Source organism: Bactrocera latifrons, unplaced genomic scaffold (genome assembly GCF_001853355.1).
Source record: "Bactrocera latifrons isolate USDA-ARS-PBARC rearing strain unplaced genomic scaffold, ASM185335v1 scaffold_77, whole genome shotgun sequence".
In the NCBI taxonomy this organism is placed as follows: Eukaryota; Metazoa; Arthropoda; class Insecta; order Diptera; family Tephritidae; genus Bactrocera; species Bactrocera latifrons.
In genome coordinates, this window is record NW_017537456.1 from 802,699 (window position 1) to 818,418 (window position 15,720).

The 15,720-nt window shown below is 38.4% G+C and overlaps 1 protein-coding gene across 4 annotated transcripts in view; it reads right to left on the reverse strand.

The window, feature by feature from the left end:
- The window catches only part of LOC108976528 (putative fatty acyl-CoA reductase CG5065), a 126,013-nt gene that overhangs the window by 9,017 nt on the left and 101,276 nt on the right, over window positions 1-15,720 (reverse strand). For all 4 annotated transcript variants that reach the window (XM_018945705.1, XM_018945706.1, XM_018945703.1 and 1 more), the window contains 2 exons: window positions 12,355-12,488; window positions 681-755 (listed from right to left, as the gene is read on the reverse strand). In XM_018945705.1, coding sequence (XP_018801250.1) covers window positions 681-755; window positions 12,355-12,415 — 136 coding nt within the window. In that variant the 5' untranslated portion in view covers window positions 12,416-12,488. The remainder of the gene's footprint in view (window positions 1-680; window positions 756-12,354; window positions 12,489-15,720) is intronic.

The window sequence follows — 15,720 nt, forward strand, 5'->3', positions numbered from 1 at the left end:
CGTTTGCGCGAAGCTATTCGTAAAAAGAGGCTGAAAGTATGGGCCGACAAACTCTTGGTTTTTGCAACACGTTTCGGTTTCGTCGCAATTGTCAGAAGAATGGCATTCCAATAAAAATCKCTGGCGATTAGAAATGCAATGAATCTGTTTCGTCAAAATACAGAACATAATAGTTACCTCTGAGGAAAACCACACGAAATGAGCGCTGATACGTCTTCAAACCTTTCATACGGTTGCGACTCTTGTCGCCGCTTAACTTACGGAAACATCAATTGTGGTTTTTCAATTCACAAGATCCGTCAGATTTTGTATTACGCAGTCGCCTAATCGTTTGTACACTTCATAAAGCTCACCACAATTCACCGATTATTGGAGTGGAATAACTTATGTATACCAAGTCAGGCATTTGGATACCGACGTTGAGTCGAGCTGAATAAGTGCTGAAGGTCTAAAGACCTGATAACAGTGTATCTATGGTTAGCAGCCGAGTTAGGTTAGTTAAAAGATAAGGTTATTCACTCAAAGAAGGAGTACTGGCTAAGTTAATCAGAACTTAATTGATGGATGGTCGCTAAGCAGACATTGAGAGCACGGTCCTTAGACTTAAAAAATCCCTTTGTACTTTTAAGATTTTAAAATTGCCTCTGCTTAGAAACGAATCTCAAAACTACAATACTTACTTTTGCCAAAGAAACCGGTGCCGCCGGTGAGAAATACGCCCTTATCCTTGTAAAATTTCTGTATTGGCGACTCATCTGCAAGAGAGAAAAACAAAATCCARAATATAAATATGTAAAATAAACGAAGTATGTTGTACAGTCAGCATTTAATATTAAAGAATAAATTGGTTGGCAAGCGAAAATAAATTCATGCTTCTGTCGGGGCTCACACACRCACACACATACATGCACACACCGTTATATTTGATAGTCATATGTTACATTCGCGTGTAGATGACTGCGACAAAAAATGCGCAGCAACTTAATGACACTTTCGAAGTACTCGTAAAATTATGCCAGTGCCTAGCTATCGCCACGTCAGCCGTCAGCCGTCAGCCGTCACCCGTCACCCGCCATCCACCCGCCGTCGCTGATTCATTATGAATGCGCATTTTGGACGACGCAAATAAGTAATCAAATGGCAAAAGCGCTGAGCAGTGCTTGAATTTTACTCGMATGCGTCCATTGCGTCTGCGCGTAATTGCATGACACGATGGTGCATWAGCACGCACGCAAACATACGTGGTTAGGAATCGACTGCAATATGGTCTAGGGGATCAGTTAGAGCAGTCTTCGATTAGTCGCAAGTAATCCGCCTTCTAATTGTCCTGAAACTAGTATAAAAATGGATGACAACGCGTGGGTGCAGAACTCAGCCTTGGGTTACCCAAAGTTCTCAAAGGGCAATACGAGCACAAGAACGGACTCAAGGAAGCGATTTATATAATGCTCCGAAATGTAGCTTCCTTCAGAGAAGTGTGCATTCCGATAGCCGAGCGGCTATACTGGCATGGAACTCATTGACTGTGCACTCAAAACTAGTCAAGGAAAGCGGGACCTCATTGGCAACAACGGAATCTCTCTGGCGTCTGACTTTTGAACATTCAGTGAGCTCAGAAAGTGTTGGTCAACGATAGGAACTTATCGTCTACAGTGAACCGTAAGAGATCCTTCGAACTACTGGCTCTTAACAACGTCAATATCTCTGCTATTTTAGGTGGTCTGGCTGGACACCGTCAAATAGGTTTACATGTGGTGCGACATCTTATCCAAAGGTGGATGAAGGAGGTCGAGATGGAAACATATTGTCTCTTTCTCCTCTATTTCCCGGCATTTGTCAGACTRAGATTAAAAATACTCTTAGCAAAGTTGCTCGGATTGATTTAATCGCCTTAATAAATCTGGGATAAACACAAAGTCGTCGATCCTTCACGATCTGAATCCACTTTTTGGATTCACCCTATGGCTAAACCTAASCTTAACTGTCCCACGTAAAAACTCTCTCAGTTATCAATCAGTCGAAGATAGTATACATTGAAAACATAATCTTTAGAGATCGTAGGAGCAGATCAAACGTTTTTCTTCATATCAGAACACCGTACCTAAACACACCAACATGGTTCGACCACATCTATGGTACAAGATGATGATATGTAAGGAGAATGGTCAAGAAAGTAAACCATTTAAAATGCGCGTTACCTGGAAGGGACCTCATTAGTCCACACTCCTCGTAGCCAATTGCCGTCCGCTCGAGATACATTCAACAAATTCAACACAAATTCCAATTCACTGCTGGGTTCGTGAGCGCATAATAGATGCGGCATTAAATCTATCCGCTGATTGACTGCTTGAATGAGCAAAACTGACAAACTTGACATCGCAAGTGGCGACTTTTTTTGTACACTCACTTACATTGCTCACATGCTAACACAAGTTCGCACACGGGCGCACCCTCGCCCGCGCRTCACTCTGCTCATGTGTGCTACAATTTCGTCTGGTCTGGTCGTCACTCTGTGACGCTTGCTTTGTTCATTATTGTCATCGTGCTGACACCATAAATTATAAGTGGCCAAAGCGTTTGTTGACAAATATTTACAACAAATATTGACGCGTTTGTTGTTGTCATTACTGTTGATATTGCTTTAACTGTACGCAAATACAAGCAACGCCCAGACATTGTTGCTGTGCATATAATGACCCTTGGATCGCGAGTTCGTACTCATCACCTGTGCTTTGGGTGTATCTGCAACTCTCGCTTGGCAATTATCTGTGGCAGCTTGTGGTTTTTCAGCGTTGCGCGCAGATGCAATTTGGCAGGGGTTTGATTGCGATTCAGTTCACAGTTTTGGTGTTAATATGTGGTTCCCTGTGAGATCATAGACGATCATTTTATGAATGTTTTTTAATAAAATTTTGTATATTCCGTTCCGAAGAGAGATGTCTGTTACACAAACCAAACTCTTTAATAGTAACTGATTGCTTTGGATTCTCAAGTACATGTTAAAAAATTAAACTTTGCTCCTCTTTGTACCTTGAAATACCACTTAATCGATAGATACTAACGGACGAAACATTTTTTAGTAGGTGATAGTACCGGTAACCACCACTTTAGAGGAGATCGAATTTCGGTGACCTATTCAAATAAACCTTTCCAAAATCTATTCAAATCTAAACCTAATGAGCTAATGAACTTTTCCTCCAATACTCGAATTCTGCTAGGTAGTGAACGAGGGCAAGACGAAATATCTGCTCTCATCAAACAAACAGTCGTTGCACAAATCTCGGACTTAGCTCCGCTGTTGACAGTCATAACTTCAAAGTCAYAGATAATATCGTCTATTCTGTAACCAGTACTCGTATTAACAGCAACAACAATGTCAACCTCGSACTGAGTAGAAAATTGAGAAATAAAGTTCTCTCTCGACGAACAAAACAAAAACTCTAAAAGTCACTCATCATTCCAGTACAGATTCATGAAYGATAACAACATCTGAAGAGTCGACGGTAGGAGAGAAGGGTTCTGCCGAGAGATTTAGCCACGGCGAATATCGCTAAGTCATGTTGTCAAACCCATCATTTGACTAGGTTCTACTGGATATGCAGAAAGTTTACGATAACCAAAATCTATAGCTGAACCCGTCAGTTSACAAGTAGATAGAATACTGAGATACTTATTAGTCGGTTATTGYAGAAACTGTAAGATGATTTTCAATCGAATCGAAGCAGCAGCCACCTTGTGWTCAGGTTTCGAAGACACATATGGTTTTTACCAAATGGATAAGCAGATAGGAATCCATACTCAACATTTGATTAGAACACCTGGACAGCTTTAGACTACGAGCCAAGCAAGTAATTTCTCAGGTAGGATTTGTAGCTCAGATGGATCGCAATGGAGGAAGTAGAATCCATAATGTAATCAGAGTTTATCGAAGCACTTGGTCGGACCCAGTGAATTTTATAGCTATGTTTTTTAGGGATTTTGTGACATACGAAACTCACCTTAAATCGATGCTTATAGTTAGATATACATATATGCTTGTGAAGGATCTGYCAAAAGGGGTCGGGAATTTGAATGGGAATGCGTTTTACATAATGACATCGGGGTCTCGTTAGCCTAAGTCAAAAGTAAAACGCAAATTTGTTTGTGTGCTGTAACTCACGGCATTGTCAAGTTCTTCAAAGATATAAAAGACTAAGAAGCTGATTTTTGAGATTCCAAGTCGTGGAACTGTTGCATACGCTCTCTCAATTGTTTACAAAAATGTTTCAAAATTTACAAATTTTACATTTGCCATCGTAAGCTGGGCTCAGCTTGTGCCTTACTACCAAACGTRCATATGTTATGTGTACAATGAGCTTTATCGGCCGAGTGTCTGATGGACACCGAACTCTCCCAAATCCATTCATCAACACCAGAATTTGTGTGAAGAATGTGGGCGGTGATGGTCTCTAAGCCATCAAGTGGAAAACCCAATTTTGTCCATCAACAACTCTCGGGGACGGTCTGTGTTTGCGTCCGCACCGCGAAGACCCCGATTACCGCTGTTCTCTGCAGTGTTATTGTCACCGCTAAGCTCCGCCTAATGCAGGTTACTGCGCACCATCGATACCGTTAATCACAAACACATGCGTGCCCAGCCAGCTTGAGCACAAACGCGTTTGGCTATATGTTCCACAACAAKAAYAACAACAACRACGAGRGCAGTTGGCAGTTTCGCGTTGCCATCGACACTTGCCACCAGGCYGTGGCACATGTGCTGCATGCAGACACTTGAAATTAGCATTATAACGCCGCACAGCTGCTTAGCCGGCAAATTACACAAACAAATGAACAACAACAACAATATTGGCAATTACAATGTAACAAACGTTTTGGCGCGTCGAGTGCCTCACACACACACACACTCATATGCATATACACACGTATTTCCGCATTTGTTTGCAAACATCAGCGAAATTACAAGCAGCTACAACCACAAGAACAACAACAACAACAACAACAGCGACATCGGCAACAAGGAAAATCCACACACCAGCAATAACCAGGCGAAGCTGCAGTCAATCAGCAATCACATTGAGCGCATCAGCGATGACAATGGCGTACACATGTTAACGGCACAATTGCAGCAGGCAGCTGCAAGCAGCCGAGCAGCCATGCAGCCGAGCATATCAGCGAATGGCCTTGTCTAACCGACAACAAAGTGCATGCAGACAATCTGCAGTTGGCGGGCAGCCGCTAACGGCCAGATAACCAGCGTCAGCAACGTCAAATGCGGGCGCCATGCATAGCAGGCCACGCCGACACGAACAACAACAAACGCGCTGTCACATACAGGCACCGCACAAGCACACATGTATGTGTATGTATGAAGGAGTGTAAGCTGGCAATTGTTGGTGTTGCATTTTGGTTATCATAAATGTTGCGGTTCTCCGCTGCTAACATTGTTGCTATCGTTGTTGTTGTTGTTGTCGTTGTCTGACGCTTGCTTGAAGTGCTTTTGTGTTTGCCTATGCTAATTGGCTTAATGCATTTCGAGCACTCTCCAAGTCGTCCACTCGACGTTGCCAGCTGAGAGGTTAGCTTGGAGTGAGTAAAGCTTCTCAGTCGCTGCGGCGACACACTCGAGCGCCGGGGATGTGCCCAACAATGGTGCGGCAATTCAGCTGAGTGCGATTTTTTTTTCTGTGTTTTTCTGCTGTTTGTTGTGCATACATTATGTCCTCAGGGTTGCACCCGCTAACGCTTCTGCGGTTTTATTAGTTTTGCGACGCGTTGAAGCGTCGATTTTTATTAATGGAAATATTTAGCGCATTCACAACGGATTCTATTTCTTTTTTTTTTTTTTTTTTTTTTTTTTTTTTTTTTTTTTTTTTTTTTTTTTTGTTGTTGCTGCGTTGGCTTAACTCTGCCAATTAAATTTAAGAGTTTGATACTAGAATACTTCCCACAAATGAAAAAGTTTCCCAGTAGTAGTATTTAATTTTGATCGGTCAATTTATAGGGCCACTGTATGCCTAGTGGTCCGATCTAAAAAAAAAATATTCAGATATACTTGCAATACTAATCCATCCGAAATTTCATTAGAATATCTCGTCAAAAGAAGAATATTTCATATAAGCACTTGATTTTGATCGGTCAGTGTTTATGGCAGATATATGCTGTARTGAACCGATATCAGCGGTTTCAAGAGAAAAGGTCGTGTGCAATATTTCAGATCGATAYCTCAAAAACTTAGGGTTCGGTTCACGTATATACAGACAAACAKAMRGGCTAAATCGACTCAGATGGTCACGCTTACCACWTACATACATATATATACATACATATATGTACTATTTGATGAGGTTTCCGTCATATCCGTCTGYTTCAAAAAAAATCGTGTTAAGCTGACGTATATTATTCAGAGTATAAACCACTCCAAAATGCACTCAAACTTATGTAAGTTGAAATTTATAGTAATTAAGTTCAATTTGTAAACACCTTTATCAAAGTTCTACACATATTTAAATTTAAATTCTCACTCAATGTCAACTCAAAATAAAATACTCACTCAAGCCACACAATATCCTCACTTTCAAGCTTTGAAAATACAATTAAGGTTTCTCTTACTTTAGTTATATCTTCAAAGTCGAGCTCAAATTGAGACTTAATAAAATTTCAAATGCAAACACCAAAGTTTAAACAAACTCAAAGCAAGCATAAACTCAAATTTTGATTTCCACTCAAACCGCAATTGACACTAAAATACTTGGACCAACCAAAAAYAAAATAAAAATTTAATTTTCTCCCATTTTTAACTCATATTCAAACATTCACTCAAGGATATTAACAAYTGGACTTTCAAACTTCAAAAAATGCTCAAAACCACATTTTCCATTTATTTTCACACTCAAACTTGAACTCCACTCAAACTGGAATTCTTACTTAAATTGTTAGTTAAATTAAAACTCGTAAAAACTTAGAAAACGTAAAAACAAACCTTAAGCATAACCTAGCTAAAAATACGAATACTTACTCATATTAAACTTTATCCATTTTTGAGCTCAATTATTTACTTAAATTCGAGTCATATTAATAATCAGAAGTGAACTCAGTGATATATTTCACTATGTAATTTAAAATCCATTAATTTACCTCAAAGAAAACTTAACTCAATATCGTGCTCAAAGACATTTTTACTCTATAACAGACAAGGTCAGCAGAAATTACTCAAACTGAAACTTTATTCGGTCTCAATTTTGAATAACACCGAAATAAAATTCTTTTATACTCTATTATGGCACCATAATATTCTAATTGGCATTTAAACTTAAAATAAAAATTGTATTCTCTTCGTAATCGAAAGCAGCTTACCTTTAGTRGCATGCCAATTATAATTGAACATGCACCCAAATCCAAATTTACTCCAACTATCATTCAAAATGAAAAATCAAGTTGAAACTCTTACTCAAAACAAAATCACTCGTATCAAAATTTAAAATCTGAATGAAATAATTAAATATCTAATAAGAATCACTTAAGACGCAAGTTGTTAATTTTGACTCAAGGTTTTACACTCATGAACATATTGCTACAGARTATAATAGTTTTGTTAACCTAACGGTTGTACGTATCACCCAAAATTAAGCGAGTTAGATATTTCAGGTTATATATGTATACGAATATATAAAGGATCAGGATGAAGAAACGAGTGAAATTCGGCTGACTGTCTGCCTGTCGGTCCGTCCGTGCAAGCTGTAACTTGAGTAAAAAAATTTTATTTTTATTGGGCCACGAACACAAAACACTCTTAACCAAAAACAAGTAAATAAACACTAAATTAAGATAAAACAAGTAAGGAAGGGCTAAGTTCGGGTGTCTCCGAACATTTTATACTCTCGCATGATAAGTTTCATCAAGATATCGCAATTTTTACTCAAATTACAGCTTGCACGGACGGATAGACATACATCCGGATTTCAACTATACTCGTCACCCTGATCACTTTGGTATATGTAACCCTATATCTAACTCTTTTAGTTTTAGGACTTACAAACACCCGTTATGTGAACAAAACTATAATACTCTCTTTAGCAACTTTGTTGCGAGAGTATAAAAACTCTAATCTGGCCATATACCGGTAATGTTAAAAAGTACTAAAAATTATTTTATTCAAAATAGTCTCCTTCTGCTTCAATACAGCTTTTTACACGGTCCAAAAGCATGTCGAAGGGGTGTTTTACCTCGTTGGCCGGTATGGCCGCCAATATGCCGGTGCAAGCCTTTTGAATGGTTTCTACGTATGCATACCGCTTACCTTTCATGGGCAAATGCATTTTTTCGAAAAGGAGAAAGTCGCACGTTGCCTTATCAGGTGAATACGGGGATTCGTCCTTCGAATATTGGCTTCTGAGCAATTTTTGGTCTTTAGTCAATTTGTGCGGAACAGATCGTGCACCCACCTTTCGTAAGCCGAAATGTTCGGTTAAAATGCGATAAATGGATGTTTTGGAGATATTCAATTCCATTTCCATGAATTTCAATTATGATTTCGGCTGAATTTTGATGAATTCACACACAGTTTCGATGGAATTTCTGGTAGTCGCGGATTTTGATAGGCCCACATGTTGATCGTCATTTATGTCTTCACGACCACTTCGAAAACGTTAGAACCACTCATGCACTCAGCTACGGGGTAGGCAATCATCGCCATTAACTTTATTTCATCAATTGGAACATTTCGGTAAAAGTTTTTAAAACAAAATTTTTTCTTTGTTCGAAGCTCATTTTCGCACCGATAACACAAACATACTGACACTTAAAACGCAATAATTTCACTTCCAATCAATAAAATGTCATGGAATTCTCACTGTACAATCGATAAAGATAGCAGACTCTAATGCACTATATAGATGGCGCCACCAGGGGGCTCTAGATTCAAAAAGTCCTGTTTGCTTTCTAAAACAACTTGTGAAATTTTACTTCCGCGGTGGTATGAGAGCACTTTATACGTGCCGGTGTCAAAATCGGACGATGAGCGTGGCACCGCCCACTTTTAGTTAAAACCACGTAGTTCAGAACCTGCCCGACCGATTTCAACCGATATGTTCTGTGTAGCATTTTTATGTTACAGTATGAAAATGGGCGCAATCGGACTACAGACACGCCTACTTCAAATATCACGCAATTTTAAATTGAATCTAATTCTTTCCTTTTGAGTGTATAAACCAGGAATTAGTTAATATCACGGAACTTTTGCACTAATAATTCCTTTAAAGTTCGCCTCCTTATGCTCAAAAATTGTCAAAATCCAACAAGAGCTGTTTAAGTCCCTAGGCACCGAATATATGGACACCTGTATCTATAGTTGACTTTTTACCGAAAATATTGGTCAATGTGTMATTTTTATAATTGAAATTCAAAGAGAATTCTTTTCTAATGGTAGTACAAGTACTTGTAAATATCTGTGCTAAAAATGGCTTGAAACAGATCAACAGTTACCTTAGCCCCATATATAATATAAAAATTATCGAACTTACGGGTGACTTATACCGCACACCGAGATGTCGTTTTTTCTTATAATKTTGCATCTTTGTTCGAAGCATGACTAAAATCGGGTGCAAACTGACCCTGGGCTCCATTTAAACAACAAGCCTTATGTATGAAGGTATGAATGGTATTATCTTAGTTTATCCTTGCAAGTTGCAAGAGTATGCTATGTTCGGTTATAGCAGAACCAGCATCCTTATCCGTTATAGTTAATTTAATTTAACACTAAATCTGAATCTTATTAAGTCACAATTGAAGTAAGCTTTTAAGTTCAATAGAACYCTATAAATCTTTGGCTTAAATGAAGCATTAGACACAGGTAAATTTATACACATATCTCCTTAATCTTCCTCGAATGTTAATAAACTGTTGAAGTAAAGAAAGAGCGACCCTTTGTACTAATAAATAAAACTCTGTAATATCATATGTTTATGCTGAATTAATGAATAAATATGTACTCCCTCTTCCGGTTTGTACCTCACGCTAATCAGGTTGTTTTATTCCACTGTGTTAAATTATTTCACAACTTAACATAAACTCAAATATATAACTCGCCTAATGCCGAGTTACCAACGGCGCCTCAATCGTTTCTTCTTTTCGCAAKGTGGCGCCAATTGGAGATTCCAAGCGAAACCAGTTCTTTCTCCACCTGGTCTTATCAATGGAATGGAAGTCTTCCTCTTCCTCTGAAGTGTAGAAGTTCACGCAAGTGAGGAAAGTTCTCTGATTGCCATTCACTTGTGAGCAATATGATTGAAGATAAAACTCATAAGATATTTAGTAAAAATATTTTCGCTCAAATTCAGATTTGCTTATACTCAATTCAAATATTGGGTAGGCGAAAAAATCCTTTCGTACTTTGTCATCAGATGTCGCCGCAGTCGTATACATATSTCCAGTGCTACCAATCYCATTGTGTCATATAGTATTGGAAAAGTTATTGTAAGCTTCATATAACCAAAAGAAATTAAAWTCGGGAAAGTTGAAAAAAAGTTACAGCTATTCAAAAATGAATGAAAATAATGAAGAAATTCGCTATATTTTGAAAATTTTGTATAAAAAAAGAGAAGAATGCCGCGCAAGTCATCAAAGAAATTTGTGGAGTTTAAAGAAACGATGCTGTATCAGTTCGTGTAGAACAACAATGGCTCCCTCGCTTCCGTTCTGGAAATTTCGATGTGAAAGATGCACCTCGCTGTAGTGCGCCTACGTATCGTTGAAAAAGTCAAGAAAATTATGGAAAAGGTTGACCAGGCTTGTCACATGAGCAGCCATGACATCGATAAGAAACCARACATTCATGATCCAAGCGTGGTGAAGCTCAAAAAATGGGCGCAAAGCCAGGATTGATGCCTCGAAAGGTTATGCTGAGTGTTTGGTGGGATTGGAAAGGAATCATGCAATTTGAGCTGCTCCAGTCTGGTCGAACGATTGAATGTAGATTTTACTATCAACAACTGATGAGATTGAAGCAAGCTATCGAAAGAAACGGCCTGAACTGATCAACAGAAAGCGCTGCGTCTTCCATGAGGTCAACGGTAGAATATACACATCTTTGATGACTCGTCAAAAATTGGAAGAGTTTATCTGGGAAATTTTGATGCCTTCATCATATAGCCCTGACATTGCGCCATCGGCCTACAATTTGTCTCGGTCAGTGCAGAACTCCCTTAATGTTGTAAAGTTAGCTTCAAGAGAACCCTGTGGAAATTACTTCGCGCAGTTTTGCGCCTAAAAGTTTAACACTGATAAAATAATGTCTCTAGCGGAAAAATGATAAAAAGTTCATAAAAAAAATAAGTTGAAGTTTGATTAGAAATACGAAAAAACTTTTGCGACTATCCTATATTTAAAGCATTAAGCTTCTTCTTCTTTACTGGCGTAGAAACCGAAAGTAATAAGACTTAACTTAAATTTKTGCATACTCATACCAACGAACACTACAACTTAAAAAAAAATTTAAATCAAAACTCCAACTCTCACTCTCCACAACTCACTCATTGATCAGCTCAACTACCATCAGCACCGATTCATCACATTCATCGCACATTTCATGCAATAAACTTATAAACAAACTCCATTGGCTTTCAGCAGCCTGTCAAGCGTCAGCGAAAATATGAGCGCAACGTCAGTCGGAAAATCTGAATATTTAGTAAATTTTTTGAGYACATTTAGTCAGACATTTCACTTCATATTTTTCGACAGCTTGAAAGTTCAGACAGATTTYACGCCAACCACAACATGTTTATTATTTTGCCGAACTTTTTATGTGCGCTTTTGTTRTTTTCTCACCCATTGTCGCTGTGCTGTCTCATCATTTATCACTCAAAYGCGCGCGCGCTATACAAAAACACTCCGCGCTGAGGTTGAGTGCTTTGGAAGGAAGGAGGGAGAACGCCGCCGGAACGCGGAGCAAAAGCTAAGCGCRCTTTTTCGCCGAAAGCAGCCAACAGCGTCGTTGAAGTTATTGTCACCAACCATTAGCACTGTTGTTATTATTATTATTACTATTGTGCTTGTTGTTGTTGTTGTTGTGGCAGTTTTCATCTATATACTAAAATTTTTACACAAAAGATAACATATCCTCACTTGTTATGCCACAAACAGTGGTGCTTTTTTGGCGTTGTTGCTGTTATTGTTGTTTGTAGTTGTTTTTTACAACAARTTGTCAACAATGTCAAAGTGTTTTTGTTGTGGGTTTAGTTTCGCTCATATTAACCCGCACCCAATTCACCGGAGTCTATTAAATTTACATTTCGCTTGCTWACACTTTGTTTGCTGTTGTTGGGTTTTTTCGAATAAATATTTCGGTGTTGTTGTACTTACCTAAGGCGGGCGTAATAAACTGATCCTCTATACTGGAGAATTCCTTTATGTTGTTATTCATTTCTACTTGAATTGATTACGGCTCCTTATCTGGTAGTTCGGTCTGATTTTCGGAATCAAATATTTGCAAAGCTCTGGAAAATATATAAACATAAAATACAATATATCGTATGGTTTTAAACACTTATTCAAAATACTATCTATCTGATCTATATTCCTTCTTAATTATTCGAAAAAAAAATATTCAGAAGTTAACCTTCAGTTCAAAAGAAGGTCGTTGGAAAATGAATATTGAGAAATGAATCAAAAATGCTTGCGTGACGTATCAAGAGAATACACGCCAGGAAACGGGCCTAAAATCGAATATATGTACTGATATAGAGGTATACAGTCATCATTAGACCAATTCTTCTGAAAGACGTTTTCATAAGGAAAACCATAAAAATTAAGTATATTGATGGGGAGTTATGGTCATAGCGATATTCTCAATCAGCTCAAAACCAGCCTGAGTAAAGCAATACACACATCACCAAAGGTCCGAATTCAGTAGTTACTTCCAAGTAAGGACAGCCTGTAGACGTGAATGGAGGAGATGTTTAGTAGTCGATATGGATACTWGATCAACCTATATCTATGGGTTCAAAATGAACTGCGGAACTCAAACTCACGCGGAAGTACTAGGCATAGAGAAGGCCTGTGGAGTTCTGTTGACAAACTACAAGGGGATACAGAAACTTTCCATATATGTACATAGATAGCCTAGCGACTTTGCTAACCTTCTCGTCGCCACAGATTAACTACACCGTAGTCAACAAACGATGGAAGCGCTTAACCTCACTAGCAGGTCAACYTCACTTGTCCATAATTTAGATTCCCAGTCACAAGAATATTTTCGGCAACGAAAAAGCAGACAATTTGGGCAAGTCCGACGAGATTATGAGGGAGCTCGAATCAGATATGGCTATCAACAAAAAGCACAACGGGCATTACTAGTTTCATTGAGGACATCAAATGGCTTAAACACAACGACAAGACGTGATAACGCTAATTGAGGATGAATATTGASGATTTTTTTAGACAGTTTGAACTTCTTCGGAAGCTCCAGCAATGACCTTAACGGGACGATTCACAGAGTGATGCTCCCTCCCCGCTACTCTTTAATCACTAATTTTCGAGCTTCCACAACCATCAAAAGAATTACTATTACTATTACTATTACTAGCTCMTGCCGTCCGAATGGACCAAAACACTCCAGCTCTGAAAGTATTCGACGCAGTGTCCGCCGGGAGAACAGCAGAAGAAGAAGACCTCAACTTCGTTGGAAAGACCAGGTTGAGATGGACCTGGCTTCACCTGGAATCTTCAATTGGCGCCAAACAACGAGAAGGAAGAACGACTGGCGCGTTGTTGTAAATTCGGCTATAACATCTTAAGCGGCGTCTCAGAGAAGTCTCTCATCTTTTGAGATACCGATTTTTCACACGTTCTTTTCTCCCCAAAAGTGCATTGGTCGGAACGGTCGATTTCGGACCACTATAGCATATTGCTGTCATATAAACTGAAGTAAGGTGCTTGTATAGAAAATGTTTTCATTTGAAAAGATATCTTCACAAAGTCTGGTATGAGATAATTTCTTAGACAAGAGTGCACACTCATAACTTCTTATTCGGATCGGCTCACTATGGGCTGTCATACAAACTGAACTATGGGAGTAAGGTGCTTGTATGGAAAACTTTTTTTTAAACGAGATATCTACATGAAATTCGTTATGGGTTATTCTCTGAGAATATTTTTTAGATCGGTTSATAGTGTCATCTAGCTGTCATAGAAACTGAACGTTCGGAAACAAGTTCTTGTAAGAATTCTTTTCTATTTATRAAAGCTATTAAAGCGTCAATTGAAATTTATTTTGTATTTTATGTAAAAACAACAAATACAAGAACTCTCAACATTTCTTAAGCCACAAAATCTAATATAAATAAATTACAAATGTCCGTAACTCCTTGATTGCCTATTTATTAGCCTTTAATTTTGACTGCAAAGTTTGATAGGGACATTAGGCGCCCACATACATGCTCACATGAACTTTTCCACAGCATTAAGTAGCAGTATTAATATTTGATACTAGTAATTCATAAATAATTAATAAACCCGATTTGCATAGAATATCGCATATCTTTATTGGACCTGTTTTTATGTGAACATGCGTATGTGTGTGTGTGTGTGTGTGTGTGACTGCACATACACAGCTACACCTGCGCTTGCACTTACATAATTAGCAATTATGTTCGAATTTCGATAAGCTACTTATTAATTATTATGCCTACATTCGATTTAATAATAACACAAACACATATACATAAGTACACACATWWWAGTATGTATGYATGYATGTACAACACATACACACATGCAAATAAAAACGGAAATGTGTGCATCTATGTAATTAGAGATTTATTGCACTTCACCACAYACAAACATGCATACCAATAAAGTCACGTGACATCAAAACTGCATTTGCTGACATCGYCCGGCTCATCACAGCGCTTCCCTATGCTGAGCAATTAGTCAAGGCAATTCTGCAATAAGTACCGTAAGTGATTGCAAATCTAGTACACTTGCTCGTCTGGCTTGCTTTCGAGGCGCTGAGCGATTATTTGTTTGGCACTTTGGCTATTTGTTGTGTCAGCCAGTTGACATATAAACAATTTGATATGCAGGTGCTTGTGTGTGTGTGTGTTTGCGTGTGTGTGTGAGTTTAAGGTATGAAATGACCGCATGACAAATAAAACTAATTAATTAGCTACCATAAAAGGCTCCTGCAGGCAAAGCTGCCAGAGYACACACACACATACATGCATSCATATAAGCTGAAATTTCAATGTGTGTGTGTGAGTGAGTGCGACTAAGGCAAATACAAATACAAATACAAATGAATTCAAGTGCACTTTAACTTTGCCTTGCGGCGTGGCCACTTAAGCAGCTGAACTCTACCGAAAACAACAACAATAGCAACCAAATAATTAGTAATAGTCGCATTTGGCAATGATTTCGCTGAATATTTGCAAATGCAGTATATGCATATTAGGGTGGTCACTAAATATGTGAATAAACATGTTTAAATACAACAAAAATAAAACTGTTGGTGTCATTAAGGTGTGCCATATTGACATCAAAATCAAGATTTCTTTAAAGAACTACAGCGGGTTTTTTTCAATAGGCCACTACAAAAGTAAAGTGATAAAGACAGCAAACGGCACCATATTTCTCCCACTTTTTTGACATTTTTCTTCTGATAATCTTGCCATTTTATCATGGAATGATATATGATCCAACAACGAGTTTACTACCGAAATTCGGAGTCAG